The following is a 20,450-nucleotide window of genomic DNA, read 5'->3' as shown; positions in this document are numbered from 1 at the left end:
AAAAAAACTGCATTAACCCTTTAGAAAAAGGTATGGCCACAAGAAGTTAACACTACCTGTTGTGGATTTTGCCACTGATCCATAGCAGATTTCATCCTTTCACAGTCTGCTGTGAACCTGTGGCAAAATCCACAACAGTGGTGTAGTTTTTGGGTGTGGGATTTGACATTGGAAAATCTGCACCAATTCCTCTACATATGACCGTATCTTCACCATTTAAATCTAAAGGGTATACATGTATGTTTCCCGGGTGCAAGATTTGTATGGAATGAGATTGGAAGCTGTTCCTGCTCCACACATGGCAGAGGTTAGCTGATCATCTCAGCTATTAACCCTTTAAAGGTCACGATCAGCAATTAGTGATCCTGAATGGCCCCGTTGCAATAACATAGGAGCCTCGTGTGGCACAGAGTGTAAGCTCTCGCCTAGGATCTGAAGGTTGCAAGTTCAATCCCCGCATGATTCAGGTAGCTGGCTCAAGGTTGACTCAGCCTTCCATCCTTTCGAGGTCGGTAAGATGAGAACCCAGCAGTGGGGGTAATAAATAATAATTACCTGAAAGCGCTGCGGAATAAGTTGGCGCTATACAAATAGCAAGATTTATTTATAGTTAGGTGCTGTTGAGTTGCAGTGCAGGGCCGCCACGAACGAATGCCTATTAACGCATACCTGTGGCACATCTTCTGACTGCTCGTCAGAATACAATGCCAAACAAGATTGCAAATAAAAGTCCCGTAAGGAGACTACAAAAAAAAAAAGATAAAAATAAGTGAAAAAAAATCATGTATTTATGATTGTAAAAACAAATAAAAGGGGCAGTAAAAGTTTAAAAAATTAAAAAATTTTGGTATAGCCATGCTCATAAAGTCCGATCCATCAAAATAATGCATTAAGATTCACCATTCGGGATTAAATATCAGAAAAAAAATACAAAATATGAGAACTTCGCTCGGTTAGCCTAACTTAGAAAAACATTTAATAAGCGATCAGAAATAGCAGCAGAATGATCTGTGGTTTCTATTGGTACTATGACTGATGTAAGGCAAGCGTACTGGAAGTGGCCTCCTGCCACGATAGGGGCGGATAATCCATGAACGCATCCAATGTCATCTGCAGGAGATTCAGGTACCGATCTGCGTTGAGTCCCTTGAATGAACACCGGTCCAACGACGGCTCAGTGCATATATCGTAGCGGAAGGAGGAAACCCCATAAAATTGAAATCCGTGTTCTAGAACCCCCAGGGGCCTGTGTGCCATACCATCGTGTAGCACATCCACACCTTCCTATTCAAGTACACTATTATTTCAATATAGGACTCCGGTATTGAGATCTAGCGCTGGATCAGGATTTTTGACTACACCCTGTATATGTATTATAAATAAAACCAAAACGGTCTTCAGACAGATGAGTTTCCCATGTGAACTCCTAAGACAACATTGATGGCCCCAAGATAGTCACGCTGGAGAATGTATTTTTGTAAGATTAGGAGGAATCACGTGGCTTTGCTGTAACACTTACCTTGCGTAACCTTCCAACAACTGTGCAAGGCGCACATACGTCAACCGTGACTCTGGGACACTGATTAAGAATGGATACCCGATATTTTCAGGTCGACAGGATACTTTGTGCTCAGGCCAATGTGTTTTCTGGCAAACCCTGAAGAGCAAAGACAGTTGTATTTACTTAAGAGAAAAATAGAATACATCCAAATTAATTTTCCAAGACAACAGAGAAGCAAGAAAAAACATAAGAAACCCCAAAATGATCACCCTGCAAATCTCTTAGTAAAAAGGTAAAACATTACAAGAATGAGATTCCAAGAGTGTTAGCGATTTCTAGTAAATTAATGTACTACGGTAGACACTGAACAGTCATGGTATTAGAGACCTCGGGCGTTTCAAGATTGGGGCATACTGTTATGGAAATTAGAGCGGTGACCCTGGACTGCAGCATAAAGGGACAGGTTTTCCGTGTATCAGTTTCAGTGTGAATGCACATTAGATTGAAAAAAAAAAAAAACAGGGATCCAAGTGACTTCCAACAAGCCCTGGTCATTGGTGCTAGACTAGCCGGGGCTTGCTGCATGAGAGAATCCCACGCGTTTGCAGGGAATGTGGAGTGTTTTCAGAGAATTGTGTAATCGAGGAAAAAAAACATCCAGCTAAAGGCGACTCTGCGGACGAAAACAACTTATCGCTAAATGAAGTCAGAAGAGGTGTTTTGCACGCGAATACTCTTCGTCTAACGTGATGCAGATATGTATGCCTGTATACATGGTTGGGGGGGGGGGGGGGGTGTCTGCATTTATACAATGGATAGTGCAGACATATATCTTAACCGACGGGAATGAGCTCTTCTGCCGACACATCTGGTTTACATTATGGTGCTTCAGTACTGCTCCGTAGATTCTACCAACCAAAACTACTACTATGTAATATGTCTAACTTAAAGGAGATGTCCCGCGCCGAAACGGGTTTTTTTTTTTTTAAACCCCCCCCCCGTTCGGCGCGAGACAACCCCGATGCAGGGGTTAAAAAAACCACCCGCACAGCGCTTACCTGAATCCCGGCGCTCCGGTGACTTCTCTACTCACCGCTGAAGATGGCCTCTTCCTCCGTGGACCGCAGCTCTTCTGTGCGGTCCACTGCCGATTCCAGCCTCCTGATTGGCTGGAATCGGCACGTGACGGGGCGGAGCTACACGGAGCTACACGGAGCCCCATAGAGAACAGCAGAAGACCCGGACTGCGCAAGCGCGGCTAATTTGGCCATCGGAGGCCAAAAATTAGTCGGCACCATGGAGACCAGGACGCTAGCAACGGAGCAGGTAAGTAAAAAACTTTTTATAACTTCTGTATGGCTCATAATTAATGCACAATGTACATTACAAAGTGCATTATTATGGCCATACAGAAGTGTATAACCCCACTTGCTGCCTCGGGACATCTCCTTTAACAATGGAAGTTAACCGGCCATGGAGTTTAAAGGGGCTTTCCAGGGAAAATACTACTGATGACCTATCCTCAGGATAGGGCACCAATAGTCAATCAGCTGGGGTCCGTCGCTTGGGACAGCGCCGCAAATACACAGAGATCGGCGTGGAAGTCTCTGTGCTGACCTCTGTGTAGTGGCCGGCACGACTCATTGAAATCAACGCGAGCTGTGCCTGCGGTTACAAGCGCCGGCCACTACACAGAGGTCGGCATGGAGACTTCCGCTTCGACCTTTGTGTATTTGTGACACGGACCCCAGCCGATCAACTACTGATAACCTATCCTGAGGATAGCTCATCAGTTGTATTCTCCCTGAAAAAAACCTTTAATTCAAGTTGGACCTGCGCGTCCACTTCTATCAGGAAAGCTGCCGCATTGTACTGTGGCCCACCTGTTTTGTCTGTATTGCTTTACATATAAACTGTTTTTTGTTTGTTTGTTTTTTTAATAAAAAGTCTATTTTTATTAACAAAGAAAGAAAAGAAGTCAGAAGAGGATGTCAGGAATTGTTCTCACCAACAGGTATTGCACACTTTAGCAAATTGCAACCGAATAAAAGTCTGGTGCTCCAACTAATGTGTCCCAATACATAACTTGCCATTTCTTAGCACGGATGGGCTATAACAGCAGATGACCAGTTCCAGCACTGCTGCTGTGCAACAGAAAAGAGCAAGACTCCAGGGTGCAAAAAAAGCACAAAAACTATCACCGAGCAGCAAGAAAAACATCGCCAAGTCAGATGAATCCAGATTTCTGTTGCACTGTGCTGATGGGAGATCAGAATTTGGCAAAAGCAGCATGAATCGCTGAGCCCTTCATGTCAGGCTGGTGAGTAATGGTGGTGGAGGTTTTCCTACCGCACCCTGGATCCCCTGATATCTGGCTGGACGCCACAACAAATTTTTGTGGTTCTGAAGGCCAAAGAGAATCCAATTTGCTACTAGATAAGGGCGTTTAACAAAGTGGCCATTCAATGTATGCATAGTGTCATAATACGGCAGCCTACAACGTACATGCCTAGTGTATTGTAGACAAGATATACTCACTGGTTGCAATATCCGACCCTATAGCATCTGGTACATCGCTTCAGCTTTTCCTCTTCAGAAATCTGTTTTTTCTGACAAGCTGAGCATTTGGTGATTGGGATGCTTGGTACTTGGGGACGCTGCAACAATAAAAGAATATGGGTTAGTTTCCATTGAGAATACACAGATGCAACTGAAGTCCAGAGACTAGCACCCTGTATTCAAACCAAAAAGAGATACGGAAAGCCGATTCAATGTTCTTGGGTGAGCAGTGTGTGACCATGCATGTGCACTCACTTTACTTTATCAATGGAGGACCAGACTTCCCAGCTCCTGGGATTCATGGGGTCCCAAAGTTTTGAACAGCATTAGAAGTTTTCAGGAGTGGAAATATAAATTTTTCAGGGCTTCCACTACAGTAATAAGGTTAGGAATCATTGCCTCAAACGTTTGTGATGGGGTAACTACTTTGAGTGCTGGAAATTGCACAAACTGCATAACACACTATCCTACTAAAAGTAATTGTACGCCCGAGAAATAATCAGAAGTAGTATTTATTTCCATAAGCTAATACATAGTGGGGCTCCTTTAGCTGTATTGACATTGAACACTCTCCGCAACATACTTTCCTCTGTGCCATACAATTCAGCTGATATTTCCCTCCCTTTACCCTACAAACATCTGGTAAGTTCACTCAAAGAAGATGGACGCTGTTCATATTTCCTGACCAGACGTTCCAAAGGCTCATCAGTAGCAGATCAACGAGGTTCTGTTGCCAAATACACCCACCAATGAGCTGTTCGCTGGGCCAGCCAGCTTGTGCACATAGCAGATTTCTGCAGAAAGCCGACAGCTCCATTCTCACTGCAGTGGCCAGGCTTGGTACTGCAGGCCCAGCTTGCATTGAAGGGTATGGAAACTTTGCCTGCCATACCAGGTCTGGCCACCACACCCTAGTTAGAACAGAGCTGTCTGTTACTTGCAGAAAACGGCTTAATTGTATAAACACACCGACCCAGCAAACAACTGATCGGTAGGAGTCCCGTGTGGCAGACCCCTGATATATTATTGATTGTCTATACTGCCGTTTACAACTGTTGGCACCACACTCAGAAAAAAAGGCGTTCGTTCCCCAGGCATCCTGCACACCTAGAAACATCCATCTGATTTGAAGACAGGGTAAAATGATTTGTCACTCTCTAGAATTGTGTTGAATTGGATGGATCAGCATAGAACTTAAAAGGGAAAAAATGAGGTTTATCAAAATGGAAAGAGGGGGGCCATGATAAAAGAATATAACGTGGTCCGCAGAAACTGTAGGGCAAGTGTCAGAATAACTACAGCGAATAATGAATTGAGGCTTGCAAGAGAGGCCAAAACCAATAAAGGGTTTTTGGGGTAGGTCAAAAACAAAAGAAAAAGTCAAAAAATGCTATAGGATGTTTACAAGACGTAAAAAGGCGAATTAGTAAAAATGTTGTTGAGAAGATTGAACTTTTACATTCATATTCTGTATCAGTTTTCTCTCAAAGTAAGTATTACATCAACTGATCTTCCCTGTGCTACTGAAGGAATATAAGAATGCAGGCCATCTATAAGCAGAGACATGGTGAGGGAACACTTAGCTAACTTACAAAATTTCAAGTTTCAAGGACCAGATGAATTACACCCTAGGATACTAAAGGAATCAGCGGAGGTAATTGCTGAACCACTGCTGTAATCTTTGAAAATTCCTGGAGAACAGGAGAAGTCCCAGAAGATTGGAAAAGGGCAAATGTTGTCCCTATCGTCTAAGAAGGGAAGAAGGTGGATCCAGGAAACTACAGGCCTGTGAGCCTGACTTCTATACTGAGAAACATCTTTGAAGAAATCATTATACAAGCATGTATGCTTGAATAAAAGGTCCACTTGGACACAACAATTATCGCTCAAAAGCCATCTTTTGTAATTGTGCCCATCTTTCACTGTTCAGCCGAACAATGAATTTCAGTTCTGCCTGAAAACAATCGTTCCGTAGAACAGTTGATAAGCAGGACCGCAGGTGGTGTTCTGCTGGGGAACAGCTGATCGTTTTGTCTCAGCTGTCAGTCACACTGGCAGTACAAACAGAAGGTAAATCAGGGAACAGCGGGAGGTCTGTTCCTGATTACAGCTCCCGATGGCTCAAACACTACTACTTGGGACTAGTAGGCATTAGTACCAATTAGTAGTTTATGCAAAATGATCGTTTAAAAGCCACCTTTTGAGCAATCATCTTTGCAGTGTAAATGCACCTTAAGAATGGAGTAATTAACCAGAGCCAGCATGGGTTTATAACAAGTCATGCCAGACTAATTAATTTCATTCTATGACAGAATCACGGACTGGGTTGATCAGGAAAATGTAGTATATATAGTATATCTTGACTTTAGCAAAGGACACGACAAGTATTTCATAGCATCCTTATTGAAAAAAAATTACCAAATATGGGATCGACAAGGCAACTGTTAAAACTAGACAAGCTTGAACAGACAGCAAGGAGGAATGCAAGGACATACATCTGGCCAAGAAAAATGAAATAAAGCACATACAGAATGGGAAGAACTGAGCTAAGCAGCAGCACATGTGAAAAAGACTTGGGAATACTAATAGATCACAGACTGAACACGAGTCAACAATGTGATGCAACAGCAAAAAAGGAAAACAATTCTGGGGTGTATTAAGAGAAGCATTGAGTCTAGATCACGTGAGGTCATTATCCCCCTCTACTCTACATCTTAGTCAGACCTCATCTGGAATACTGTGTCCCGTTCTGGGCACCCCAATTTTTAGAAAAAGACTGATACAATACCCCTATAAAGTTCAGAGAAGGGCTGCCAGGATGGTGCGCGGTCTGCAAACCATGTTCTATGAGGAGCGGTTAAAGGCTCTGGGAATGTTTAGCTTGCAAAAAAGAAGGCTGAGAGGAGACATAATATCGGTCTACAAATATCTGAAGGGCTGTCACAGTGCAGAGGAATCAGCCCTATTCTCATCTGCACAAGAAAAGACCAGAAGCAATGGGATGAAACTGATTAGATATTAGACAGTGAGGGTGATCAACGAGTAGAACAGGTTACCATGGGAGGCGGCGAGTTCTCCTTCAATGGAAGTCTTTAAACATTGGCTGAAAGCAAAATATCGTTTCCAGCAGCACAGCAAAGAGAAGTCTAACTTTTGTTGGAAAGCCATGTAAGTGCGCGCTCAGTAGTAGATCCTGACCTCCTGGATCCCTCCATGTAAGTGCACACTCAGTAGTAGATCCTGACCTACTGGATCCCTCAGGCAAATGTGAAAAATAGGTAAAAGAGTAGCACACAAAAATTCTGAATAAAAAGTATTCAGCATCCCAAGATGCGTTTTTTATTTCTCCATAAAAGCAGCGACGTTTCGGCCATCATGCGGATAATTGACAAAGGCCACATAATAGCCGAAACGTTGCTGCTTTTAAAGGAGAAATAAAGGCATTTGGGGATGCTGAATACTTTTTATTAAGAATTTTTGTGTGCTGCTCAGTTATCCATTTTTCAAACAAACGCTGGACAGACATCTGTCTGGGATGATTTAGTGAATCCTGCTGTATTTTTAAAAAACATTGGCCAATAGTATTGAATGACCCTTTTTTAACGGACCAACTTGAAAAAAACCCTTTGTTAATATTTAGAAAAAAATACGATACAAAATTTAATAGCACCTTCTGACCCTGAGAGGAAAAAGAAAAAACTAATAGCTATAGATTCTGAAAAATCGGGAAATTACAAATGCATGCGTAATAAATGTAAATGTTGTTTGGCTATCTCACACAAAAAAAACTCATATAGATCACAATAAAATAAAAATACCCATTTCTCAACACCTTACGTGTAGTTCTACACAAATTATTTATTTAGTAGAGTGCCTCTGTGAGCTCAAATACATAGGTAGAACCATAAATAGTTTAAAAAAACGGATCAGTAACCATAGACAAAACATAAAAAATAATTTAAGGATACATAGTTTATCCAAACATTTTAATGATGTCCATAATGGGGACTCGTCTTTAATGAGAGTCACAGCGTTAGAAAGGATTGAAGTAAAATCTATTACCGTATTGAGAAAAAAAAGAAATGTTTTGGATACACCGCCTCAATACATTAATCCCCTTCGGACTGAAGGAACTTTTAGAAAAAATTTAGCACATTTATTTTTCTTTTAACAATTTATTAATTATTTATTTATTATTAATTAATCATTATTATATATTGTGTTGTTGTAACTTGTTTCCGTAGGGTCTTTACATGAATTATTAATTTATTATGATTATTGATGGTATAATATATATATATATATATATATATATATATATATATATATATACACACACACATACATACATACATACATACATACACACACACACACATTACTTATAGAATAAAATTTATAATGTATGAGAATATTGATGCACAATGAGAATGCTTTTTAAACACTATTTCGTTTATAGCAACATTAATACACTATAATTGAGTGTGGCTGGATGCATTTGAATTTGATTTTGACCGTACCGTGTTTTCGGTCGTTTTTAAATAAAGTTTTATTATTGAATTTATGGAACGCTCAGAGCGTTCCATGTGACGTAGTTCTAATTGACACTACCAGTGACGTAATTGTGGGACGGGAGGGGTGTTTCCTACGCCTCCTACCTTTCCCTTGGGAGCAACCTTGATTGCTGCTTTGAAAGCATATGGAAGCATGTGAGTAGACTATTTAAATACCTGCTTTGTAGTACTTGTATGTATGTTTATTTTTGAGCTTGAAAATGGCGATTGTACTCGCCGAAACGCATCGCTCGTATTTATGTAAATAAATTTAATTATATTTACACTCTTCATCTTTTATCCCGACGAGCGCAAAAGCAGCTTTTTTCTTTTACTATTGCCGTCTATCAAGCACCGGACAGGTGCTTGTTTGCTGTATATTCTTTTGCTGCTCTCCGTCATGCTGCGGATGTGGGAATAAAAGAACCTGTGCAAAGTCTTCCTGGACATCGGTGCCGACAGGGTTTATCAGGCTGATTTCCCCGTCAGGCACCAGGTGAGTTAATATTGACTCATTGTATTATACTGCATTAAAGGGGTGGTCTCGCGAAACCAAGTGGGGTTATACACTTCCGTATGGCCATATTAATGCACTTTGTAATGTACATTGTGCATTAAATATGAGCCATACAGAAGTTATTCCACTTACCTGCTCCGTTGCTAGCGTCCTCGTCTCCATGGTTCCGTCTAAATTCGCTGGCAGCTTGCTTTTTTAGACGCGCTTGCGCAGTCCGGTCTTCTGCTCAGCGCGAGCCGCTTCAGTGTGCTCCCCGCTACAGCTCTTCTGCGCATGCGCAGACGAGCTGTCACTGCTCGGGAGCGCGCTGAAGCGGCCATTCTGCACCATCCTCTGTTAGAGGAAGGTGCAGAAACTGGAGCTGCCCAGCGGAGAAGCCCAGCCCAGCCCAGCAGCCCCGAGAAGCGTCCCAGGTAAGTGATGGGTCGGGGGGGGGGCTGCCGCTGCGCCGGGCTGCGCCGGGGGGGGGGCTGTCGCTGCGCCGGGGGGGCTGTCGCTGCGCCGGGGGGGCTGTCGCTGCGCCGGGGGGGGCTGCCGCTGTGATGGGGGGGCTGTCGCTAGGCCGGGGGGGCTGTCGCTAGGCCGGGGGGGGGCTGCCGCTGTGATGGGGGGGGCTGTCGCTAGGCCGGGGGGGCTGCCGCTGCGCCGGGCTGCGCCGGGGGGGCTGTCGCTAGGCCGGGGGGGGCTGCCGCTAGGCCGGGCTGCGCCGGGGGGGGCTGTCGCTAGGCCGGGGGGGGCTGCCGCTAGGCTCCGGAACCTAGCGCTGGGCTCCGGGGCCTTCACCTGGGCTGAGGGTCTAGCGCTGGGGAGCCGGGGGCTAGCGCCGGTTACCTGCTGTCTGGTCGGCGGCTGCGGGGCATCTGGTCGGCGGCTGCGATGCGTCCGGTTGCCATGGAGACACAGCTGGCGGCGTCTCGGGAGCGCGCACGTCGGGCTGCAGCGAGCGACGGGGAAAGAGCCGGCGGCCATCTTGAGGAAACTTTTATAAGTTGCTGAAACGCTGGAACGGTAAGTACGAACCAGCTAGAAATGTCATTTACAGGGGGGCTTTGTAATGTATGTTTAATGGGGGGGACTGGGCAAAAAAAAAAATTAACTGCTTCCTCGAGACATCTCCTTTAATCACCTGGCGCGTCCCTGATCTACTCTTAGGTAATATGAACAGTGTCCTTCTCCTTCGGGAGAACTCCCCAGGCTTTGCAGGATGAATGGAGGGACTTGCCAGCTGAAGTGTATCAGACATTAGTAGAAAATATACCACGGAGAGTACCTGATGTCATTATGGCCAAAGTAGCCCCACTAAGTATTAACATATAGAAATAAATACCACTTTTCATTCTTGCTCAGCTGGCCAATCACTTCTGGTAGGATGTAGTGTATGGATGGGGGTCAGCCTTCATGAGAAAATCCCTGTAAAGCTGAAGAGCCACCAATTACCTGCTGGACTTGTAGAACAACTACATGTTCCTTGGCGAGTTCAGGAGACAAAACTTCAAAGCAAAATAGCTGGTCAGAGGGGGAGACTGAATCCACAGAGCACGAGGGGTTAAACATCCGGTTGAAACGGTTCTTCACCACCTATAGGAAAATCAAGACCCAAAAGACATGTAAAGAAATTTATATAACATCAGAAACGTCAGTTTCACAAGATCCCTTCAATCCTGCAAATATGTTCCAAGTGCCACCCAATATGCAGAAGGTGATGTGTAAGGCTCATTCAGTATGGGAGTCCTATGTAAAGGGATACAACTGCTATTACTCTCGCCTTATAAGCCATCTCTCAGGAAACGCTCTTCTTGATCCTCTACAGTCCGGCTTCCGCCCCCTACACTCGACAGAAGTCGCCCTGACTAAAGTGTCAAACGACCTGACTGCCTAATCGAGGGGCGACTACTCCCTACTGATCCTCCTTGACCTCTCTGCAGCATACGACATGGTCGACCACAAACTTCTCCCCACTATGCTTCACTCCATTGGACTAAAGGACACTGCCCTCTCCTGGTTCTCCTCCTACCTATCCAACCGCTCCTTCAGTTTCTGCTTTGCTGGCTCTACCTCCCCTACTCTTCCCCTTGCTGTTGGGGTCCCCCAGGATTCGGTCCTCGGCCCCCTCCTCTTATCCATCTACACAGCCCTTATTGGATAGACTATCATGAGATTTGGTTTCCAGTACCATCTCTATGCTGATGATACCCAGCTATATACCTCCTCCAGGGACATCACAGCAACATTCCTTCAGAACGCCACCGACTGTCTGTCCGTTGTCTCTAACACTATGACCTCTCGCTACCTAAAACTGAACCTCTCAAACACCGACCTACTGGTGTTTCCACCCTCTACTAACCGACCTCATCCTGACATCTCCATCTCAGTGTGTGGCACCACCATAACTCCCAGACAGCATGCCAGATGCATTGGGGTCATATTCGACTCAGATCTCTCCTTCACCCCTACATGCAATCTCTCGCCCGAACAGGTCAGCTGCACCTCAAGAACATTGCTAGAGTACGTCCTTTTCTCACTGTGGACACGCTAAAAACGGTCACTGTTGCCCTCATCAACTCTCGGCTCGATTATTGCAACTCGTTGTTGATCGACCTCCCCCGCAACAGACTCTCCCCTCAGCCATATGTCTGGCCCACTGAAATTAATGGAGCTGTGCGTGTGCGATCAGCAGCCTATTACAGAAATATGAAGAAGGGATTCCACTTTGTGAAATAAGCGGGATCACGAGTCCCCCGGGCTTACAGGGTTGGTGGGTGCCATAAGGGTTAGACCTGCACCAATTTATCAACTTTTACCCATCCAGTGGATGAGTGAAACTTGTAATTTCCTCTACTAACAGAATACCCATTCTGTTAAAGACGAGGTCATAACTGTAATTCAATAGAAAAGACTGCACAGATTTGCAGCCGCAACCCCGCAGACTCCAATGTCTTTTTCATGCTCACTCCTGTTCTCCTATACGGTCTCTTCTTAAGATTTGGCTACTGATACTGTGAATGTGCCAAGTTACCGGTCTCTACTGCTTCTTGCCAGTTAAGAAGTGCTGCCCACTTGACAGATTCACAGCACCAAGAGCTGAAGCCAAGGAGAGCAGGTATGGGAGAATAGTATGCAAAAAAAATAAAAATAAAATACTAAGGCCTCATGTCCACGGGGAAAAATCAGGCCCGCTACGGATTCTCCATGGAGAATCCGTAGCGGGTCCCTCCTGCCCCGCGGACATGAGGCATAAAAATAAGAATTAACTCACCTCTCGCACGCTCCGGATCTTCCCTTCACCGCGGCTTCATCTTCTCTCCGTCGCGGTCCGATCTTCTTTCTTCGGCCCAGTGGATGCGCAGGGCACGTCGGTTGCGTGCCCCGCGCATGCGCCGGTCCGAAGAAAAAAATGATCCGGCCGCGACGGAGAGAAGATGAAGCCGTGGGGAAGGGAAGATCCGGAGCAGGTGAGTAAATTCTTATTTTGGTCTCCCGCGGATCCGGACGGCTTCCATGGAAGCCTGCGGGAGCCGCCCCCACGGGAGACCCGCACGAAAATGGAGCATGGTCCAGATTTTTTCATGCTCCATTTTTTTTTGAAATCACTTTTATTGACCATCTGCGGGTATTTATCTACCCGCGGGTGGTCAATGCATCCCTATTGGATGCACATCCGCAGGCAGGAGAAGAGTTAAAATCCGCTGCGGATTTTAATTCTTCTTTTGCCCGTGGACATGAGGCCTTAGTTGGACACAGAGGGGCCACAGCTACAAAATCATGTAGGAAGCCCCAGTGATATGAGGAGATGACTGGTCTTTATTGCCAAGAAGGAAATTAGAACCCATTAGAACTTAATAGGAAATCCTTTCACAAGCGTTTCCACTGGGATTCTTTATTTTGTCCTGGTGGGATGTGACGCTGCTCCCTGCACCATACAGAGGTCTTCTCTGACAGTCTAGTTGTTCTTACAAACTAAATCTAAAAAGTGATCTGCACATGGTCACTGAGCATTAAGGAAGAAAAAAAAAAAAAACATGACAAATCAGAGTCACACTATAGAGATTTAATAAAAGCCATTGATACCTCTGCTAGCTTCAGATTTTCAGTTTTCACTCTGACGCTCTGAGAAATAGACTCCAAGACGTCTGCCGCACTGGAGTTTTCCTTACCGATACTGACCAAGAACTGGAAGGCAGGGATTAGGTTTTAGGGAACAATATGAGGAAAGTACATTACATATAGGACAGACACACAGATATACAAAGATATATACATACAGCACTGTACAAACATTTTAGGCAGGTGTGGAAAAAAGGCTGCAAAGTAAGAATGCTTTAAAAAAAAAAAAGAAAAAAAAAAAAAGGGTTTCGTTTATTTCTGTTAATTAACAAAATACAAAGTGAACAAAAAGAAATGTAAATCCCATCAGTATTTGGTGTTATGGCCCTCTAGCTTCACAACAGCATCAGTTCTTCCAGGTACACTTATACACAGTGTTTGGAACAACCTCCCTGCAGAGTTCCTTCAGACATCTTGGAGAACCAAGCATAGATCTTCTGTGGATGTAGACTTACTCCAACCTGTCTGTCTTCATGTAACCCCCAGACAGACTGGACGATGGTGAGATCAGGGCTCTGTGGGGCCATATCATCACTTCCAGGACTCCTTGTTCTTGAAGTTCATTCTCAATGACATTGGCTCTAAGTTTGGGGTCATTCTGCTGCAGAATATATTTGTAGCCAATCAGACACCCTAATGGTATCAAATGATAAGTGTCTGCCTGTATTTCTATGCATTGAGGTCAACATTAATCCTGACCAAATCCCCAACTCCATTTGCTGAAATGCAGCCCCAAACTTACAAAGGACCCTCCACCATGCTTTACTATAGCCTGCAGACACTCCTTGTTGTACTCCCCTCCGCCATGCTTTACTGCTGCATGCAGACACGCTTTGTTATACAGCTTTCCAGTCGTTTTGCGAACAGTCTTCTGTACCATATATTTCACGTTTTGACCCCTCAATCCCGAGTGCCTGCTGCCATTTTTCTGCACCCCAGTTCCTAAGTTTTAAATTACTGTTGAGTCATTTGGCCTTGTCTCTATGTAGAAGGTATGTTTTTTTTTTTTTTTTTGCTAACACTTTTCCATGAGGACGACTTCTGGAAAGAATTCTCTGAGCAGTAGATAGATGTACCCGGGTTCTATTGGGTTCTGACTGTTCTGAGCTGATGGCACTGCTGCACACATGTTCCGATTTTGAAGGGAAGTAAGCATGATGTGCCTTTCATCTGCTGCACCTAGTTTCCTTGGCCGACCACTGCTTCCACACTCCTTAAAGGGGTTGTCCCGCGCCAAAACGGGTTGTTTTTTTTTTTTCAACCCCCCCCCCCCCCCGGTTCGGCGCGAGACAACCCCGATGCAGGGGTTAAAAAAGATCACCGAACAGCGCTTACCTGAATCCCCACGCTCCGGTGACTTCTTACTTACCCGGTGAAGATGGCCGCGGGCATCTTCTCCCTCCGTGGACCGCAGGGCTTCTGTGCGGTCCATTGCCGATTCCAGCCTCCTGATTGGCTGGAATCGGCACGTGACGGGGCGGAGCTACACGGAGCCCCATTGAGAAGATAAGACGACCCGGACTGCGCAAGCGCGTCTAATTTGGCCATTAGACGGCGAAAATTAGACGGCAACCATGGAGACGAGGACGCCAGCAACGGAGCAGGTAAGTGAAAAACTTTTTATAACTTCTGTATGGCTCATAATTAATGCACAATGTACATTACAAAGTGCATTAATATGGCCATACAGAAGTGTATAGACCCACTTGCTGCCGCGGGACAACCCCTTTAACATTCATTTCTTTGCACTTCTTGAAAAGAGCTTGAACAGCACATCTGGAAACCCCAGTCTGCTGTGAAATCTCTGACTGGGAGAGACCTTGCTGATACAGCGTAACTACCTTGTGTCTTGTAGCTGTGCTCAGTCTTGCTGTGGTTTATGGCTTGTGACAATAAAACTGTTTTCCATAACCTCCCCTTTTCAGCAGTTTGGCTGTTCCCCACTTTTAATGACAGTATTTCAACCTACATATGAAAATGATTATTCCCGTTTGGTATAATTGGGTAACCATTGACTAATCCTACAAAATCCCTGACTGTGTGCAAGTGTACCTAGAAGAACTGATGCCGTTTTGAAGGCAAATGGTGGTCACACCAAATATGGATTTGATGTAAATTTCTCTTCTTCATTCACTTTTGTTAACAGACAAAAATAAACTATTAACACTTATTTTTTAAAGCATTCTTACCTTGCAGCAATATTATATATGTAAGAGGTGATACAGACGGGCATGGAGGCATACACGTTCTTTATGGTATCCTGTGGCATATCATTCCACATTTGCTGAAACAGCCTCTAGATCGTGCAAACTTGTAGGCTGTCGAAGTTGGCGTCCCAGATGGTCCCATAGACGATACATCTGGCGATCGGGTATCCACAGAAGTGTGGCAATGTTGTGGAGGCATCCCTGTGACACCCTTGCCATGTGTTGAGAATGTCCTAAGCACGGTCGCCTTGTGCGAGTGCCCTCAAGCATCCACTGGTCAAAACGGCCCAGGTGGCGGCTAACTCGTTGATACAACCATCCAGCTTCTCACATTTCAATAATGCACCCCCTCTCAGACTCCTTTAAATGGGTGAAATCTCCTTGATTGTGTCATAGAGGAGACTGGTGGTCATGCCATGGATGAATGCCAATAGAGGGAGACTTGACACTCAATTGTTTCTATAGTAGAGAACATTGGCCCACACTCACCAACTTGGGTGGGGGGGGGGGGGAGAGAGAAATTGAAGGAGAATGATGCAACGCCACCAACTCACTGGAGCAGCTCATGCTACACTCACAGTCAGCACCCACACTGAAGTGCTGTATGGGAATATACAGTGGGCATTACCAATCGGTTGGGTGGTAGACACAGTCATCCAAACTTACTCTGCTCAGCCCTGTGCTCACCACAGACACACACAACCAATTTATCAAGACCCTTCGAGACAACCCTGATGAGTCTCACCTTTATTGGCTTCTTATGTGGTTCTTTTGCAAAATAATACACAGTGAGAACCTTCTGCTTTTGTGGTAAGGGAACCGGTAAATACAGGAAAGGATCAAATGTGATGGAAACCTGCAATGAGAAAATAAGATGAGATAAGCAGAGCAGAAAGTCAGAAAGCAGCATGACAGGCCCCATACTATGAATGGTCACGGAAAATATAAAGAAGCTTCGCATAGAGCAAAAGGGACATTTTTTTTCTTACTTTTCAGGCACAATTCATTTTTTAAAATTTACTAAAATTCAGTCTTTTTCGCACTGACCACAGAGCCTAACAGTCTGTTACTTCCTGATCTGTAGAGGAATCTTTGCAGCAGTCGTCTCACTAACCTCACAGATAGGATTAAGGCCCATTTAGACAAAGATTATCGCTCAAAAGCCATCTTTTGATCAATAATCGTTGTGTCTAAACGCGCGGCCATCGTGCACTGTTCAGTCATCACCGATTTCTAATAGAGCTAAAAGTCAGCAATGAGCCTCATCAGTGCCACACACAGAGTTCTCCGCGGGATACCAGCTGACAGAATTCGTTCACCTGGTATCCTGCTTGGATCTCTCAGAGAAAGCTCTGGAAAAGAAGCAGCTCCTGCTGTTCTCGGCGCTACCAACTTAGCGGGATACCAGCTGACAGCTCAGAGAACAAAGCAGCTGTTTGCAGAAGACAGATCTCCCACTGTCTTCTGCAAACAGGGGGAGCCTTCATTTACACACTAATAAGCTCTTAAGTAGCTAATTAGCTACTTAAGAGCTTATGCAAAGTAATCGCTCAAAACTGTCATTTAAATGCCTTTTGAGTGATCATCTTGTTGTGTAAATGCACCTTTATATAGAGAGGTAACACCTATATGTAGAGAACAGGATCAACCATTCACAATAGGTGATCAGCTGTAACTATCAACTCCCCTCCCTGCAAAATGACCTCTGCACAGATCACAGGGCATGCCTAGAAAAGTCCCCCATGCAAGTCAATTGGTTCTCTCCCGTCCATTGTATGGCTGGCCCATGAAGCTGCTGTAAAGCATATCTCTAAGTGCTATTAAATGTAGCTCTGGCAAGGTGGCTGCCTCGTAGTCATGTACACACAATGGAATCAGGAAAAAAAAAAATTTCTACATTTAGGGAAAAAAAACAAGCAAAAAACAAAGAACAAAAAAGAACCGCTCTCTGTTTAATAATACTAGTCATATATGCACTCCCTTGCCATCTGTCTGGAGGTGGAAGAATATGCTTTTACTAGGTCCATCTGGAGCTTTCATAGACTTTGAAGGAACTATAGCACCAAAATATTTTTGTTGGAGGAGACATTTTCAGTGGCCACTTTGAACTCAGCTATCTTGAATTCAGCTCAGGTTTTTCAGACGGGAAGGGGATATTAAAATGTATCAGTCTTAGCTAGAAACTTTCAAACACGCTAGAAATGTCAGTTTTGTCCCATCTTTCTTATTTAGGTGTTAGAGTACCTGTACTTTCATGCTGGAGCACTTGTGCTCTGTCGTCAGTTTTCGGCTCCTTCTGGCAGCTGAAGACAGTCTCATGTAGCCCCCTGTATCAGGCAGCCTTCAGCTTCTAGAAGGAGCCAAAGACAGCCGGCAGAGCACAACTGCTCCAGCATCAAGGTGCAGGTACTTTTTAAGCAAGGTCAAAGTTGGTAAATTGTTGATGCATCACTTAATGATGAGAAATACCTCCAGATGTTACAGGATGCCATATTTCCCTTTGTGTTTCAAGAGAACAGGAGTTCTCACATAGCTTTCAACAGGATGGCACACATCTGCACTTTGTGGCTGTACACAGATGTCTGGATGTGCCATTCCCTGGGCAATGAATTGGGCGCAGAGGTTCGGTTGAATGGCCGCTGGACTTAACGATTTTGGACTTTTATATCTAGGGCCATTTAAAGGCTACGCAGAAAAACTATGCCATATGGGTCATCTGATATGGTGAATCCTACAGTGCTGTGAAGAAATATCACCTGCAGATCTTCAGCGCGTTCACGAAGACTGGATTAAATGTTTAATCATGTGCATCCGGCGGAACGGTGGACACATTAAATACGTCATGTAAAGCACTTTGTGAAACCTTGCCCTTACTTAACTCCTAAAAAAGCAAATATAGGACACAAATAACACTTCCAGTGTGTTTCCAAGTAAATTCTAGCCAAGACTGATATCATATGACCCCCTTCCTGTTTGCCATATCCAATTAGGCTCAAGTTTTTCAGAGTTCAAAATGGCCGCTGAAAAAGTCTTCTCCAAAAAACAGATGTAATAATCGAGAAAATCGATGGCTACACCACTTAAATGAGTGTGTTCAGACTTCTGCCTCACCCTGTATTTTACGTGGTAGCCTATGGGTGACGCATTCCATTGTATCGTGTTGGTCAGAGGCATTCTTAAAAAGACATGAGCTTTTCAATAGGTCTTTCTCGTGGAGTATCTGTTAACAGGATGCATTATAGTTTATGGGCGACAGCCTCTGTTTAATGCATACAATGGGAGCTTTTCACGGTGTGCATGTTAAATGGAAGCCAAAAGGTCAATGTGAACACAGAGACCACCGCCGATCTGAAGAATCACAGGACCACAATGCTGATATAGCATAGAAGCTCCTTCATTCTCAGGAACAATGGGGGTCCCAGCGGTCAGACCACAACTGTAAAATGGTCACATATCTTAGCAATATGCCACGACTTTATAAGATGGGAACATCCCTTTAAGTTCCATCGTAAACTCACAATGTGGTCATAGACAGTCTGTCTAGTTCTCATCCACCAGACAATATAATATTGTCTTTGAAAGCTAAAACCCCATCGCAGGGCCGCCTTCCCAGGCAGAGTGTTTAGGTAAGCGCACTATGTAAACTACTAATATTCAGGAGAGGGTGATAACATGTCCTTGAGATATGAATGTATGGACTTACACAAATGCATGTAGATATAAGGACGGACGAGTCCAATACAAGCAGTAGCCCCGATAACCACCCTCGTAAAACACAGAGTATCAGAGGATTGAAATGACGTGGTACAATGTTTGTGTAAAAGTCTATCTGGAGGGTCGGTATTATGCAGCAGTAAAAGCAATAATATTTCTGCATCCCAAAACGGAAACCATCACAAAAGGCGATGAAAATAAGAGGACGACCATGTAATCTGCAACCAAGTGAGGATGATTAATGTAAAGTACTAATGTAAACCATCCATACTGCACTGTGCAGTGAACGGCGACTTTATTAGAGACCCTCATCTAGTAATGAGTGGAGCTTCCTTTGGCGACCAGATGATATATGATATGATATCGTTCGGCAGGAATATCGGCCCACGTGGACAGGAAGTTTATTGTAGTCGTGACACATTAGATGAAGGTGCTGACATCTCCTGATAGGAAGGGGTCATCGATTCATGCTGCTTGTGCCGAATTCTGACCTCCCATCAGCACGGTGCAAGAGAAATCTGGATCCATGTGACGAGATGTTTTTCCACTGCTCAGTGATCCAATTTTTGCGCTCTTTTGCCCGCTGGATTTTCGCCTTTTCTGTCTCTCAGACACAATGGTGCTGGAACTGGTTATCTGCTGCTATATAACAGCTAGCTGTATTCTGACACGTTAGTTGGAGCACCAGCGTTTTACTTGGCTGCTCCCGACTGAGCTTAGCCAGTTTGTTAGAACAATTCCTGACATCCTCCTCTGACCCCTTTCGGCAAGGAGTTGCTTCCGTCCACAGGATCCCCTTTTGCTGGATGTTTTTCCGCAATCACGCCATTCTCGTTATACTCTCCATGCTGCTGCACAAGAAAACCCCACAATGTTGGCAATTATATCCAAGCCCTGACTAGTCTAGCACTAATGACCGGGCCTCATTGAAAGTCACTCAGATCGCTGGATTTTCCTCATCTAATGTGGGTTCACACAAAGTGATCCAGGGAAAACTTGTCACGTGATTTTATGTTGGACTCCAGGGTCACTGCTTTAATTTCTATTCAGGGAAGTGTCAATCGTAGATAAAGTGGCCATTCAGTGAATGTGTATATGTTCTGAACGCCCAGAAAACAGATATTTTTGGTATAACTTACCGTAAAATTTCTTTCTCGTCACGTTCATTGGGGGCCACAGCCTAGACCATGGGATATAGCCACTGCCCTAGGAGGCGACACTAAGCAAAAAAAGTGTTAGCTCCTCCCCGCTGGCTATATCCCCCCCTGCAGGCACTCAGCTAATTAGTCTGTCTG

The 20,450-nt window shown here is 44.6% G+C and overlaps 1 protein-coding gene across 3 annotated transcripts in view; it reads right to left on the bottom strand.

Annotated features, from left to right (window-relative positions):
• Positions 1-20,450, bottom strand: part of USP19 (ubiquitin specific peptidase 19) — an 82,539-nt gene that overhangs the window by 21,544 nt on the left and 40,545 nt on the right. For all 3 annotated transcript variants that reach the window (XM_066596780.1, XM_066596779.1, XM_066596781.1), the window contains exons 15-19: positions 16,187-16,297; positions 13,199-13,300; positions 10,568-10,708; positions 4,040-4,158; positions 1,520-1,657 (exon numbers count right to left, since the gene is read on the bottom strand). In XM_066596780.1, the coding sequence (XP_066452877.1) occupies positions 1,520-1,657; positions 4,040-4,158; positions 10,568-10,708; positions 13,199-13,300; positions 16,187-16,297 (611 nt within the window). The remainder of the gene's footprint in view (positions 1-1,519; positions 1,658-4,039; positions 4,159-10,567; positions 10,709-13,198; positions 13,301-16,186; positions 16,298-20,450) is intronic.

This window comes from Eleutherodactylus coqui, chromosome 3, assembly GCF_035609145.1.
Source record: "Eleutherodactylus coqui strain aEleCoq1 chromosome 3, aEleCoq1.hap1, whole genome shotgun sequence".
Lineage (NCBI taxonomy): Eukaryota > Metazoa > Chordata > Amphibia > Anura > Eleutherodactylidae > Eleutherodactylus > Eleutherodactylus coqui.
This window is presented reverse-complemented; position numbering and strand designations above follow the sequence as displayed.